This window comes from Emydura macquarii, unplaced genomic scaffold, assembly GCF_026122565.2.
Source record: "Emydura macquarii macquarii isolate MOO-44397 ecotype Brisbane River unplaced genomic scaffold, CSIRO-AGI_Emac_v2 contig_1348, whole genome shotgun sequence".
In the NCBI taxonomy this organism is placed as follows: domain Eukaryota; kingdom Metazoa; phylum Chordata; order Testudines; family Chelidae; genus Emydura; species Emydura macquarii.
This window is the reverse complement of record NW_027131485.1, coordinates 10,040,221-10,054,144: the sequence shown is the minus strand read 5'-3', so window position 1 is coordinate 10,054,144 and position 13,924 is coordinate 10,040,221. Positions and strand designations below refer to the sequence as shown.

The 13,924-nt window shown below is 48.0% G+C and overlaps 1 protein-coding gene across 1 annotated transcript in view; it reads left to right on the top strand.

The window, feature by feature from the left end:
- Window positions 1–13,924, top strand: part of NLRC3 (NLR family CARD domain containing 3) — a 42,664-nt gene that overhangs the window by 15,017 nt on the left and 13,723 nt on the right. The window contains exons 6-10 of the mRNA XM_067551101.1: window positions 1,649–1,732; window positions 3,248–3,331; window positions 5,132–5,215; window positions 10,963–11,046; window positions 12,367–12,450. Coding sequence (XP_067407202.1) covers window positions 1,649–1,732; window positions 3,248–3,331; window positions 5,132–5,215; window positions 10,963–11,046; window positions 12,367–12,450 — 420 coding nt within the window. The remainder of the gene's footprint in view (window positions 1–1,648; window positions 1,733–3,247; window positions 3,332–5,131; window positions 5,216–10,962; window positions 11,047–12,366; window positions 12,451–13,924) is intronic.

The following is a 13,924-nucleotide window of genomic DNA, read 5'->3' as shown; positions in this document are numbered from 1 at the left end:
CCCAAAAGCTGCTTGAATGCTGGAATCCAGTAAGAAAAGTTGATGTGATGCCCTCTTGTGAAAAAAAATCAAAGGTTGTTAAACCCCTTCTCTATTCCCCCCACATTCAGAATGAGTGGGCACACCAGATTGTATGATTCTTCTGGATGTGGCCCTTGCACTTCCCACTCGAGGGATACGCTGGCAGGGCAGCTCTGATGTCCACCAGCGCATCTCATAATGAGCGTGACTGTGCAGAGTCCATCGCAAAGAATTCTGGCTACACGTACGCCACATTCATTTCTAGTTTCTTGGTGGCCTGATCCAATATCTGTTGAAGGCTATGGGAGTCTTTCCATTGACTTTAGTGGACATTGGATCAGACCCTGGGAACATGGAAACTAACGGCGGAAGTCAGTAGCCTGTTATAAATGACTAGTATATTAAAAATGCCAAACATATGTCACAGCCTGTCATGGCCCAAATGTGGAACATGACCTGTGACAAAGGTGCTGTATGATTCCTTCCTGGAGAGTGAAGAACTCTCTCTCTACAACTGCAATTTCATAGTTATTTATTTGTGATGTAAATCATTTTCTATAACAATAGCCAGGGGACACCACATTTGTGTGAAATGTATAACTTTCCATCTAAAAAGTTGAGTACATCTGGGAACAAAGAATGTAAGGCTGTGCTTGCAGGATGGGTCACTCTACCCTGGGAAGCACTGACTCTGGAGAAGACTTGGGGGGTGATGATGGATAATCAGCTGATGATGAGCTCCCAATGTGACACTGTGGCCAAAAGAGCTCATGCGGTCCTTGGATGTATAAAGAGAGGAATATCAAGTAGGAGCAGAGAGGTTATAGTACCTCTGTTTGGCACTGGTGTGACCAATGCTGAAATAGTGGGTCCAGTTCTGGAGTCCCCAGTTCAAAAAGGATGTTGATAATTGGAGAGGGTTCAGAGAAGAGCCCCGAAGATGATTCAAGGATTAGAAAACCTGCCTTATCATGACAGATTGAGCTTCTTCAGTCTGTTTAGCTTAACAGAGCTAAGGTTAAGGGGTGACTTGATTACAGTCTGTAAATAGCTACGTGTGAAACCAAAAGTTGATAAGAGGCTCTTCAGTGGAGCAGACAAAGCTCTAACAAGGCCCAATGGCTGGAAGTCGAAAGCAAGAAATTCAGACTGGAAATAAGGTACAAATTTTAACAGTGAGGGTAATTAACCATTGGAATAATTTACCAAGGGTTATGGTGGATTCTCCATCACTGGCAAGTTTTCAGTCAAGACTGGATCGTTTTCTAAAAGATCTGCTGTAGTTCAAACAGGAGTTAATTCGGGGAAGACCTATGGCCTGTGTTCTACTAGATGTGTTCAGACTAGATGATCACAGTGGTCCCATCTGGCCGTAGCTATGAATCTCTGAAATGATGGACATTTGACTCTTCACTCCTCCCATGATGATCTATTAAACCACAATAAAGAGATCCTGAGTTCCAGGAATGGAGGCTAAAGCCACAGCGGCCAGGAAAATCAAGGTTTACACTGAAGGTCCACCCTTAACTCTCCCTTGTCAGACAAGTTTTGTTCTTGTCCTGATTTTTCTGATTTTCTAACTTTAGCTTTTCTGTCCTTCTTTTTCCTTGCTCTGCCTTCTCCCCAGCCTTCGCAGTAATGCCATCGGACCCAAAGGAGCAAAAGCACTGGCTGATGCACTGAAAATAAACCAAGTCCTGCTCTCGCTGAAGTAAGTGCTGTTTGTTTCCCTTCCTTGGCTTCTTCCGAAAGCAAATTCCTAATAGACAAAATTATATGGGGGAGAGAGCGCTCTGTGGGTTGTGAACAGTCTTCATCTCACTGGCTATAAGATGTTCAAATGACTAGACTAAAAAGATCTTGGGTAGTAAATGGCTGCCTTTATCCCAGTGCAAGTACAGTCAGCTTGCATCAGGTAGTTGTCACAAATGCAGTAGCCATAGAAATGATGTGTCGCTTGCAATGTCTAGGAACAATCCTTTCCTGACAGGGCTTTGGCAGAAGCAGGTGACACCTGAGTGTCTATCTTAATTTTACTGTGGACCCAGGAGAAGGTGCCTTGGAGTTTCTAGTTAGCTCTCTCTAGATGCCCAGCTGAAATGGTAGATGTGTAATGCTGTGGTTTATGGTGCATGTCAAAATTGTTCCACCATTAGAAATATTGCATGCAGTGTTGGGTTGAAATGTGCATCTGAATGGCAGAGGTCTCTGACTATCACTGCTGTGTGTTCGTGCTAGGCTTTCCTGCAGTGAGGGACACAATAACATCTGCATTGTGGTTCTTGGATTTTTTCTGCCATCCGTCTTCTTTAATAAGATGTCCAGGGCAAATTGTCTTGATCTATAAGCACACTGCTTATTCGTAAGTGTAAAATTTGCACTTTTGCCTGTCCTGTCACTTGCACTTTGGCTATGAAATGAGGAGAAGCTCAGTGGTTTTGACTAAGTTTCACTCTGAGGTTTTGGAGTTGTTGGACTTTTGGGCCCATGTGGACTGAAATCAAAGGAATTGTTCAAGTAATTCCCTCACCTGTTGAGTTTTGTGCTTCCTCAGTTATGGATCCAGTGGGTCTGATGCTCCTCTCAGACGCCGGTGTAAATCAGGAATAACTCTTTTGAAGTCTATGAAGTTATGCCAGTGAGAAACCAGTACGAAATCAGAATTAAGCCCAGTAGATCTAGAGATTGGCTCAAGACACTAAATTGAGATCTGGATTTTGAATACCCCCAATCCCAACCCCAGTTTGAGACGTGATGGATCTGGGGCTTTGTTCCTGCCAGGGAGTCAAGCTGAGGTCAGCTCTGCTTATATCGTCTTTTCCTGGGCCCAACTATCCAGAACTACTTTGAATTCTCCCTCCTCCCCCATTCTCTTTGTAGGAGAAGAGAGAAACAAGAGGCTATTGGAACATGTAACACAACCCCGCACCTTACACACAAGGCAGGGAGACAGGAAATGGGGAAGAGGTAGGCTTCTAAGGGGGCAGGAGACAGTCCCTCCTCAATCCCACAGGCCAAAAGGCGGGCGGCCAAGAATCGGGAGGAGGGGCAGCAGGAAAAAGCAGAACAGGAAGCTTAGGCTCATGGGGATTTATTCTTTTATACCTTTGCCTCTGAACCTCCAGGAGCTGGCACGTCTATATGAGACAGGCTGGGACAGTGTCTGTCTCCATCCCACTCTAATTCCCAGGTTTTCTACAATCATTGTGTTGTTTTTCCTTTGCAGCCTCCAGAATAATGTGATCAAGGAAGATGGTGCAAAATTCCTGGCTGAGGCCCTTTTAACCAACCACAAGCTGACAACTTTGCAGTGAGTGATTCTGACCCTGGGGCTCCCGTATGGTTTCCTGTCTGCCCCTTTCCACTGTCCTCGACAAGGGCAGCATTGCGGCGCTCATGCCGCTAATTCTGCTCCTTGGCTTGGCCTGCTGGTCAGGGCCAGCTGAAAGCCCAAGCAGATGGAGCAGTCGCCCTGGACCCCGCAATCTGACCGCTCTCCATGTCTCTACTCAGACAGCGAATCATGTCTTTGCACTCCACTCAACACGCCTTCTCCTCCATTGGTGGGTTGTGCCCAGATCCACTCACCGGGGCACCGCCATTTCACACAAAGAAGCTGGCACTGCTCACATCAAAGCTGGTTTTCATTTGATGGGAGCCACTTTCCCTCAATCCCATTTGCCTGCAATGTGCTAAATCTACTGCAATTGCCGTGCCCAAAAGCGGGCAGAGGACGTGTGTGGAAAGAGATGCTCTTCTGCTCAAGGAGCAGGAGGGGGCAGGACGGAGCCTATCTGAAGGAAACCTGGGGTGCAGGTGGACCCTGATGAAGATTGGTGCCTGGCTTGTTTGCCTGGGTCACACCCAATCTATCTCATTTATTCTAACCACCCAAACGTTTTAGGTTGCTTCCACCCTTACTCTTGTCTGCACCCCCTGGCCCTCCTCCTGCAGCTGTGCTGGGAGTGTGGCCACGATCAGGCTGGAGGCTGCAGCTGGGAGCAGGGCCACGCAACCGGGGACCGAGTGGAGAACAGCGGCCAGGTGCCAGGACCAGGAGGCAGGGCGGAAAGCCGAGGCCAGAGCCACGGTTAGGGGGCAGGGCTAGAGCAGAGCTCGGGACAGTGGGAGGTGGGGTTTTTGCTGTATACAGACTAACATGGCTACCCCTCTGGAACTTTACAGTTTAGGAAAGATGGGGATGAATTAGAGAGAGTCCAGAGGACAGCAACAAAAATGATCAAAGGTTTAGAAAACCTGCCCTGTTAGGAAAGGTTAAAAAAATGAGCATGTTTAGTCTTGAGAAAAGAAGACAGAGGGGGGAGCGGATAACAGTGTTCAGATACATGAAGGGCTGTTATAACAAGACGGTGATGAATTGTTCTCCATGTCCACTTAAGGTAGGACAAAAAGAAATGGGCTTAATTGGCAGCAAGAGAGATTTGGGTTAGATATTGGGAAAATCTTTCTAACTCTAAGGACAGTTCAGCTCTGGAATAAGCTTCTAAGAACAGGTTGGACAAACACCTGTCAGAGCTGGTCTAGGTTTAATTGGCTCTGCTTCAGCCCAGAGGACTGGACTAGATGACCTCTCAAGGTCCCTTCCAGCCCTGCATTGCTATGATTCTAAGGTCAGGTCTAAGAAGGCAAATAACAGGGAGTTTATATGTCAGTCTGTGATGCCTGACTGGCAAGGAGGCTACAACCCTTTGGCATCTGACTTAAAGATGATGATGTATGTTGACATGGTAATGGCTGGTAGCATCACTATCATGGCCGTTACTTCATATGACCAGGCCAGCTATTCTGCCATCCTCCACGCTGATGGAAAAGTCCACCCGCTATCTTACCTGGGGCATCTATCCACAGAGAATTGAAGGATCTACGTCTAGTAGCTCATGATCAGAGATGGGATGAAGGTATAAATAGCAAAGACATGTGCAACAAAACTGCCCCTGTGTATTGTTGGAGTACAGATTATACAGAGGCAGAAGTGCATCACCAGAGATGAGAGAGCCCAAGTGCGGAAAAGAAAGTTAAAATGTGTTCTTGATGGAGAGGTGACTCTCTCTCTTTTTGAAGTTTATGGATAATTCTGTTTTCTTTGCAGCCTTCAGAAGAACTCCATTGGGCCCCAAGGTGCAAAGCAAATAGCAGAAGCACTGAAGCAGAACAGGAATCTCAGGGAACTGATGTAAGGATTGACAGAGAAGTTACACATTAATAGAGAGATGAACAATGATTGAGGGGAACACTGGCTTCTGAGTCCCCCTAGGATCTGTCCCAACCTGTTATGGCATGGTGTACAGGAAAGGCCAGATTTTGCCACCCTTATTCCATGGGCGGTCCCTTTGTAATTAGCGGGGTTTCTCATGGAGGAAGAGACTGTGGCTCAGAATGATAGAATCTTTTCCTAAGTGTATTGGGCTCAGAGGTTGCTTTATATGCCGTCGGGTGGGAGGGCAGGGAGTCCTTTCATAAGCATGGAAGGAATGTTTTTGTACTCACCAGAGTCTCTGTGAGCCGTATCTTGCAGTAGATCACCAGGGATCCGATAGTGAATCTCCATCCAAGGATATTAAAGGAACTAGTACATGAAATTGCAAGGCCATTAGCAAGGATTTTAATGAATCTGTAAACTCCGGGGCTGTACCATATGACTGGAGAATTGCTAACACAGTTCCTGTTTTTAAGAAAGGGAAAAAAAGTGATCCGGGTAACTACAGGCCTGTTAGTTTGACTTCAGTAGTATGCAAGGTCTTGGAAAATTTTTTGAAAGAGAAAGTAGTTAAGGACATCGAGGTTAACGGTAATTGGGATTAAATACAACATGGCTTTACAAAAGTTAGATTGTGACAGACTAACCTGATCTTTTTTGAGAAGATAACAGACTTTTTAGACAAAGGGAATGCAGTGGATCTAATTTATCTAGATTTCAGTAAGGCATTTGATACGGTTCCACATGGGGAATTATTACTTAAATTGGAAAAGATGGGGATTAATATGAAAATTGAAAGGTGGATAAGGAACTGGTTAAAGGGGAGGCTACAATGGGTCATACTGAAAGGTGACCTGTCAGGCTGGAGAGAGGTTACTAGTGGAGTTCTTCAGGGATCAGCCTTGGGACCAATCTTATTTCACCTTTTTATTACTGACCTTGGCACAAAAAGTGGGAATGTGCTAATAAAGTTTGCGGACAACACAAAGTTGGGAGGTATTGCCCATACATAGAAGGATCCGGATATCCTACAGGAAGATCTGGATGATCTTGTAAACTGGAGTAATAGAAATAGGATGAAATTTAATAGTGGAAAGTGCAAGGTCATATATTTAGGGACTAATAACAAGAATTTCTGCTATAAGCTGGGGATGCATCAGTTGGAAGTGACAGAGGAGAAGAAGGACCTGGGTGTATTGGTTGATCAAAGGATGACTATGAGCCACCAATGTGATGTGGCAGTGAAAAAAGCTAATGCGGTCCTTGGATGCATCAGACGAGGTATTTCCAGTAGCGATAAGGAGGTGTTAGTACCGTTATACAAGGTGCTGGTGAGACCTCATCTGGAATATTGTGTGCAGTTCTGGCCCCCATGTTTAAGAAAGATGAACTCAAACTGGACCAGGTGCAGAGAAGGGCTACTAGGATGATCTGAGAAACGGAAAACCTACCTTATGAGAGGAGACTCAAAGAGCTTGTCTTATTTAGCCTAACCAAAAGAAGGTTATGGGGAGATATGATTGATCTCTATAAATACATCAGAGGGATAAATACCAGAGAGGGAGAGGAATTATTTAAGTTCAGCGCCAATGTGGACACAAGAGCTAATGGATATAAACTGGTCATCAGGAAGTTTAGACGTGAAATTAGATGCAGGTTTCTAACCATCAGAAGAATGAAGTTCTGGAATAGCCTTCCAAGGGTGCAGTGGGGGCAATAAACCTAGCTAGCTTCAAAACTGAGCTTGATACATTTATGGAGGGGATGGTATGATGGGACAGTTTAGTTTGGCAATTGACTGATCTTTGACTACTGGTGATAGATATGCCAATGGCCTGTGAAGGGACGTTTGATGGGATGGGTTCTGAGTTATTACAGAGAATTCTTTCTTGGGTGTCTGGCTGGTGAATCTTGCCCATATGCTCAGGGTTTAACTGATCGTCGTATTTGGAATCAGGAAGGAACTTTCCCCCAGGGCAGATTGGCAAAGGCTCTGGGGGTTTTTCACCTTCCTCTGTAGCATGGGGTATAGCTCACTTGCTGGTGGATTCTCTGTACTTTAAAGTCTTTAAACCATGATTTGAGGATTTTAATAACTCAGTCATAGGCTGGAGATTTATTACAGGGGTGGGTGGGTGAGGTTCTGTGGCCTGCATTGTGCAGGAGGTCAGACTAGATTGGTCCCTTCCGTCTTTAAAATCTGAGTCTATGAAATGGACATCCATCCCTTCTGTTGTATAAGAGTGCAAACACCACACCCTATGTACAGCTTTGTGTGTATGTGGATGTATGTGTGGCTATCATCATCAGTGGGACAGAAGTGGGGTGAGACGGTAATGTGTGGTAACAGCCAGTCAGGGCCAGGAAATCCCATGAGGCTCCCCTTCCATGGTTTCCTGTGCATTCTTCATCGGGAGGCCAGGATTTGACCTCTGCTCATCCCCTGCTCGCTGCTGAGTGCCCTCCTGCAGAAGAGGCAAACATCTGGCCCCAAAATCCTGTGGTTATCTTGAGATTGGAAGGGATGTCCGCGATCTGCATGGGCACAGGGCCATCCACGCAGAGCATCTGCGCCTCTCCAGCTGCTCTGGCACAGCCGTGCTCCCTGAATGCCCGGGTGCTTGGCAGCCATGTTGGCAGGGATTCCCGTTAAAGGGGAGAGAGGCTCCCACCTTGAAGGTGACAGCTAGCTGTATTGCATCTCTGGAGGAATCTCTATGAGGTGCAAGGGGGGAAGATATGCATCTCCCATTCCTCCCTCCAGTGTAAGGAGGCCGCTCGTCTCAGATCAAACCACATCGTCCCCTTTTTGAGAGGTTTTTCCCTGTCCATATTGGCACAAAACCGGGTGTGGTTTTCTCCGATATCAGATAGGGGACGCTGCTCAGGACCCTCTGGCTCTTAGAAATTGCACCACCCAGGCAGGGTGACCTCACATACACCATCATGTTGGCAGGCTTGGGCTCACACTGGTGGGGGTGAGGTCACGCTGTTCTTGGAAGTACCAGGATGTCTGGTGTTCTGGGAATGGATGAGTGGCCACCTTACTCCATTTGTACCCACTGCCCACCCCGTCCCCAGCGTGCCTCACTGGACCTGTGAAGAGCCAGACCTCCATGGTCCCTTTTCCACCAGAGGAGGGAGAGATCTGTTTGAAGGGGACAGTCTGGTCACGCTCATTCTGATGTTAATAACTTACCCTGGAGAGGGCCTGGACATGCCCATTACTGTAAGGAAAGCTGCTGACAGCAGGGAGCATTCACCAGAAACGCGCCCCCCCCCCCCCATCCCCTCCTCAAACATTAACCACCGTTGTCAGGGAACACAAATCAGACCAGCCCTAAAGCCAAACACATGTCTGGGATTATGCTTTGAAACTCCCCAGAAAAATTCCCTCCCAATGACATTTCCATGCGAAGCCAAAACAGGGGAAGAACAGGTTAAAGAATGTTCAGGTAAGTTAGATATATTCAAGTCGGCAGGGCCTGATCAAATCCATCCTAGGGCACTAAGGAACTAGGTGAAGCAATCTTGGAATTGTTAGCAATTAAATTCAAGAACTCCTGGAGGACGGGTGAGATCGCAAGGGACTGAAGAAAGGCAAACCTAGCACCTGTCTTTAAAAATGGGAACAAAGAGGACCCAGGGATTTACAGACCAGTCAACCTAAAATTGATACCTGGAAAGATACTGGAGCAAATTACTAAACAATCAGTTTGTGAGCACCTTGAGCGTAATAGTGTTATAAGGGCTAGTCAGCATAGATTTGTCAAGAGCAAATCATGCCTAACTGACTTAATTTCCTTCGATAGGGTTACTCGACTACTTGATTGGGCGGGTGAGGGGGAGCAGTAGATGTGATATTTCCTAGTTTTTAGTAAGGCTTTTGACAGACCCTCACGACAGTCTTATAAGCAAACTAGGGAAATATGGTCTAGATGAAATTACTGTAAGGTGGGTGCACAACAGGTTGAAAGACCATACTTGGAGAGTAATTATCAATGGTTCACTGTGAAACTGGGAGGGCGTATGTAGTAGGTTCCTGCAGGGATCTGTCCTGGGACTGGTACTAGTCAATATTTTCATTAATAACTTGGGTAATGGAGTAGAGAGGATGCTTATAAAATCTGCAGATGACACCAAGCTGGGAGGGGTTGCAAGTACTTTGGAAGGCAGGATTAGAATTCAAAATGACCTTGACACATCAGAGAATTGATCTGAAATCAACAAGATGAAATTCAATAAAGACAAGAACAAAGTCCTACACTAAGGAACCAAAAATCAGCTGCACAACTACAAAATGGGGAATAACTGGCAAGGCGGTAGCACTGCTGAAAAGGATGTGGGGGTTATAGCGGATCACAGATAGAACGAGTCACTAATGTGGTGCAGTTGTGAAAGGCTAATATTATTCTAGGTGCAATCCCAGGAACGTCGTGTGTAAGACACAGGAGGTAATTGTCCCACTCTACTCAGCATTGGTGAGGCCTCAGTTGGAGTCCTGTGTCGTGTCCAGTTCTGGGTGCCACACTTTAGGAAAGACGTGGACAAATTGGAAAGAGTCTAGAAGAGAGCAACAAAAATGCAACAAGGTTTAGAAAACCTGACCTACGAGGAAAGGTTAAAAAAGCTGGGCATGTTTAGACTTGAGAAAAGGAAACTGAGTGGGGATCTGATAAGTCTTCAAATCTGTTAAGGGCTGTTAACAAGAGGATGGTGATCAATTGCTCTCCATGTCCATTGAAGGTAGGACAAGAAGTAACGGGCGTAGTTGCCAGAAAAGGAGATTTAGGTTAGCTATCTGGAAAAGCTTTCCAGCCATAAGGTTAGTTAAGCTCTGGAACAGGCTTCCAAGGGAGGTTGTGGAATCCCCGTCACTGGAAGGTTTTAAGAACAGTTTGGACAAACACCTGTCAGGACGATCTAGGCTTACTTGGTTCTGCCTCTGCACAGGGCGCTGGACTAGATGACCTCTCAAGGTCCCTTCTAGACCTACATCGCTCTGATTCTATGGAAAGGGCCGATCTCCCGGGGATGGGCAGAATGGAATTGCCTTTGGAGCACTTTCAGCTTTGGAATTAGCTTCCTCCTATGCTCTGCCAAGGAGAGAGTGAGGACACAGTTTAGGAAGCAGTGCAAGATGCGTTTATTTGCTCTGGCTTTTTCTTACGTGGGCTTGTAGCCAGATAGTATTTGTCCTGCCAGTGGGTGAAGGGGCAGAAGGAACAGCTGGGCCAGCTGTTGATTTGTACATTGGCTGTTGGCATCAGTTCACTTTAATGTCTTAGCACCGCCCAGGTAACACAGCAACGGTCACAATATAAGTAAGAAGAGAGCCCCAAGTGACCCTTTATAAGCGGGCGACGGCTCACGAAGCAAACATTCCCCACAGCCCAGCAGTATGGGTCGGGAACGCGGGCAATCAGACACAGAATCCAGACAAAGGTGTCCGTACTGCTGCTAAAGTGCTGGGCCTTGTCACCCTCCTAGCTCCTCCTTTCCCGGGCTATAACTGGCCTTCTGGGGGCTCAGCCTTGGGAACTTTTGCTTTTCCTGCTATGAGAAAACAAAGCCATCCCCTCATTAGGGTGGCCAAGGGCACTGAAGGGGGGGCACCTGCTGGCTTTTCTCAGAGACCGATTGGGCCCCCCTGCCTCTGGGGCTCTGACTGTACTCAGCAGCTGCGAACAGGTAATGGCTGATCTTCCTTTTCTTTGTCTCAGACTCTCTAGTAACTGCGTGGGAGACACTGGCTCTGTAGCCTTGGCTGAAGCTCTGAGAGTGAATCACAGTCTCACAACCCTGGAGTAAGTCCCTTGCGGCTTGAGTGCTGGGGGCACCCTGAAGCATTGTTCTTTACTGCTAAGGAGTGCTTGTTCAGAGGGTGCTCCACCACTCAGATCTCCAAAGACCAGCGTCATGCGACCCAGGGGTTGCCGCCTACACCGTCGTTGTCTGTTCCCCCAGCTCATGTCCATGGAAAGCAGTAGGGGCTGTCGAAGAGAAGGGGCCAGTAGGAAATTTCCCATTGACAATCTGCAGGGCTGAGGGAAATTGCAATGGGTGTGATGGTCTCGTGGTCATTGCACAGCAGCATTTCCTGCAGGGAATCCGTTCCAGAGAGTCTCCCTGTGAGTCTGCATTGAGGTGCACTGATAGTTTTAGCGGAGGGTAGCAGCAGGTAGGTCATCAAACAAAACAAGGGGACTGGGGATGGCATAAGGAGCCTCTACTTCCCCAGTTGGAATCCAGCCCTTGTCTGTTGTGCCCCAAGTTATTTTCCTGAGGGATGTTTGGTGAAATGAGTTGCTGTCCATTGTCCACGTCCTCACGAGCTCCATCACAAAACTCATCTGCCCTTGCTGGGAGTCTCAGCAGAGGGCCGGGACTGACTAGTTTTAGACACGGAGCGACCTGGCAGATGCATTCCTTCCTGGTCAGGACCGGGGCATGTAACCTGGCATTGTGTGCTGCTGCTGCCTGGACTGCCTCTGTCCAGCTGCACAGAGGCCTTTGGTCTTCTCACCGAGCACAGATGTATGTTGGGGGTGGTTCACAGATGCCCCAAGGCCTCCCCTTCTGCGCCAAGAGGGGGGACCTCAGCGCATACCTGCCTCCAGTGCACCAGGGCAAACCCTTCTTTAGCTCCTCCAGAACTTGGCTGAACTTCCCCCATCTTTTCCTTTGCACACTCCCGTCTGTGGCCCCACACTGTGGCCCCACACTGCCTCTTGGCAGTGGCCTTGATGGGCATCCGTCGGTCCCAGAAGAGGAAGCTGGGCAGGGACGTGCTCTGCACGTATGGGGCCTATTGATTGACCTCTACCTGCCTCACATCTTCAGGCAGACCCTATGACCCTCGCTCCTGCTTTATCTTTCGGGGTCCCCCACTGGTTAGCTGATTCCTGGCTTGGTGGCCCCTCCCTCACTGGTGGGGGTGGGGTGTTTCGTTTGGGCAGGCTCCACCTACCCGTCCAGGATTCCCAACAGGCAGGCACATTTTGCCAGGATTAGTTCACTCTTAAAGACAAAAGGTAAATTCATGGCGACCCACCTAACGCTGCGCTGGGGCAAATGCTCACGGCATCGTTCCTGCTGTGACTCTGTCGTGTCTCTTTGTGTTTTAGTCTCCAGAGCAATTCAATCAGCAACGCGGGGGTCACTGCGCTGATAGGCGCGCTGCGCTCCAACCAGGGCCTCATCAGCCTGAAGTAAGTCTTGATCTCAGCTCTCCCCTCTTCCCAACAATCCTCTGGTCAGATCGCGACCACGGAGACTGGCTGGCCATCTGGCTAGAGCTGCAAAGTGCTGTCACAATAAGAATTGTGTCATTGGCGCAGCATCTCCCAGGTCTCTCTGGCAGTGATCTTGTTTTTTGCACTAGCTACAGCATGAGTTTCTTGGTGTTGAAGCATGGCCTCCCACCCTGGGAAAATTTCTGGGAAAATGTGACCAGTATGCTGCAATGTTATGTATAACTGAGGACAATACATTAAAAAAAAATTGAAATAGGCTAAATCACAAAGATGCAGATCAGATACCAATGGAAACACAAATCTATAGGTTGTTCCTTGGTTATCACCATGGAAAGGACGTTAAGGCCTGCAAGAGGCTGCTTAATAACACATGACGTTCCACTAAGCCTCTCCAAGTTTGTTCCTACATCATTCCGTTCCCAACAGGCATGGCTGATGGCAGCCACTGAATAAAAAGGCAATTCCTGGAGCTTTCTTACAAAGCATTCAATTTTAAATTACAAGAATAAAAACAAAATGTCAACTTCAGGTGACAGGTCACTGGCAGATGTAGTAAACACCTTTATAGGATCTACTGTGTCTTTGAAAGGCAGAGCTGCAGTGTGGCCTCCTGCCAAAGGATACTGTCCGGGCAGCAGTTGCTGGAGGCGTTTTGTCTGCAAGGTTAGGCAGAGCTCACAGAGGGCCTGGCACTGGGGAGCACACGTTCGTGCATCTATCAAGTCTCCCGTTTTGGAGATGCAGCAATTGTTCCCTCTGGCCATGCCGCATCCCACCCAGCCACTCCAGCGGGTCTGCCTGCTCCCTGCATCCTCCCCACCATGGCTTGCACACCCATACAGATAGGGTACAACAATGGCACTGTAGTAACACACTGTGTCAGAGGTGTGGGGCAGGGGAGTGTGTGAGCCAGGCTGATTTCAGTCCCAAAGTGAGATGGAAATTATGGCTACCTCTGACTTGTGGAGCAGGCAATCACCGGGTGGAGTGAGGGAGCAGCCGCATGACCTCAGAAAGTACTGGGAGCTGTGCAAGAGGAAAACCTGGGGTGGGCTAGAAGGCCGTGCTTGATCATTCCAAAATGGATTTTTGCTCCCTCCCCTAATAGGGGAATTTTCGCTGGCTATGAAGAGCAGAGGGCCAGGGCCCGGCCTAGGAAGGTTGTGTGTGGGTGAAGGCAGAGGGAGGGGCTTTGTTCAGGGAAATCCTTTTTCCTCTTGAGACGCACGTGTGTGACTACAGCAGCTGCTCATGCACTGAACGTTCGCCTGTATGGGCCAGGTGGCCTCGCCCTGGAGAGCTCTCGTCTTCATGCTACCGCCTCCCTACTGGCCCAAGCAGCAGTAGGTTTGATTTGTTTGCCCTAAAATACAAAAAGTGTCCGGAAGTGAATGAGAAATGTCTGAGCTGTCCCCGCTCCCCGCCCTGG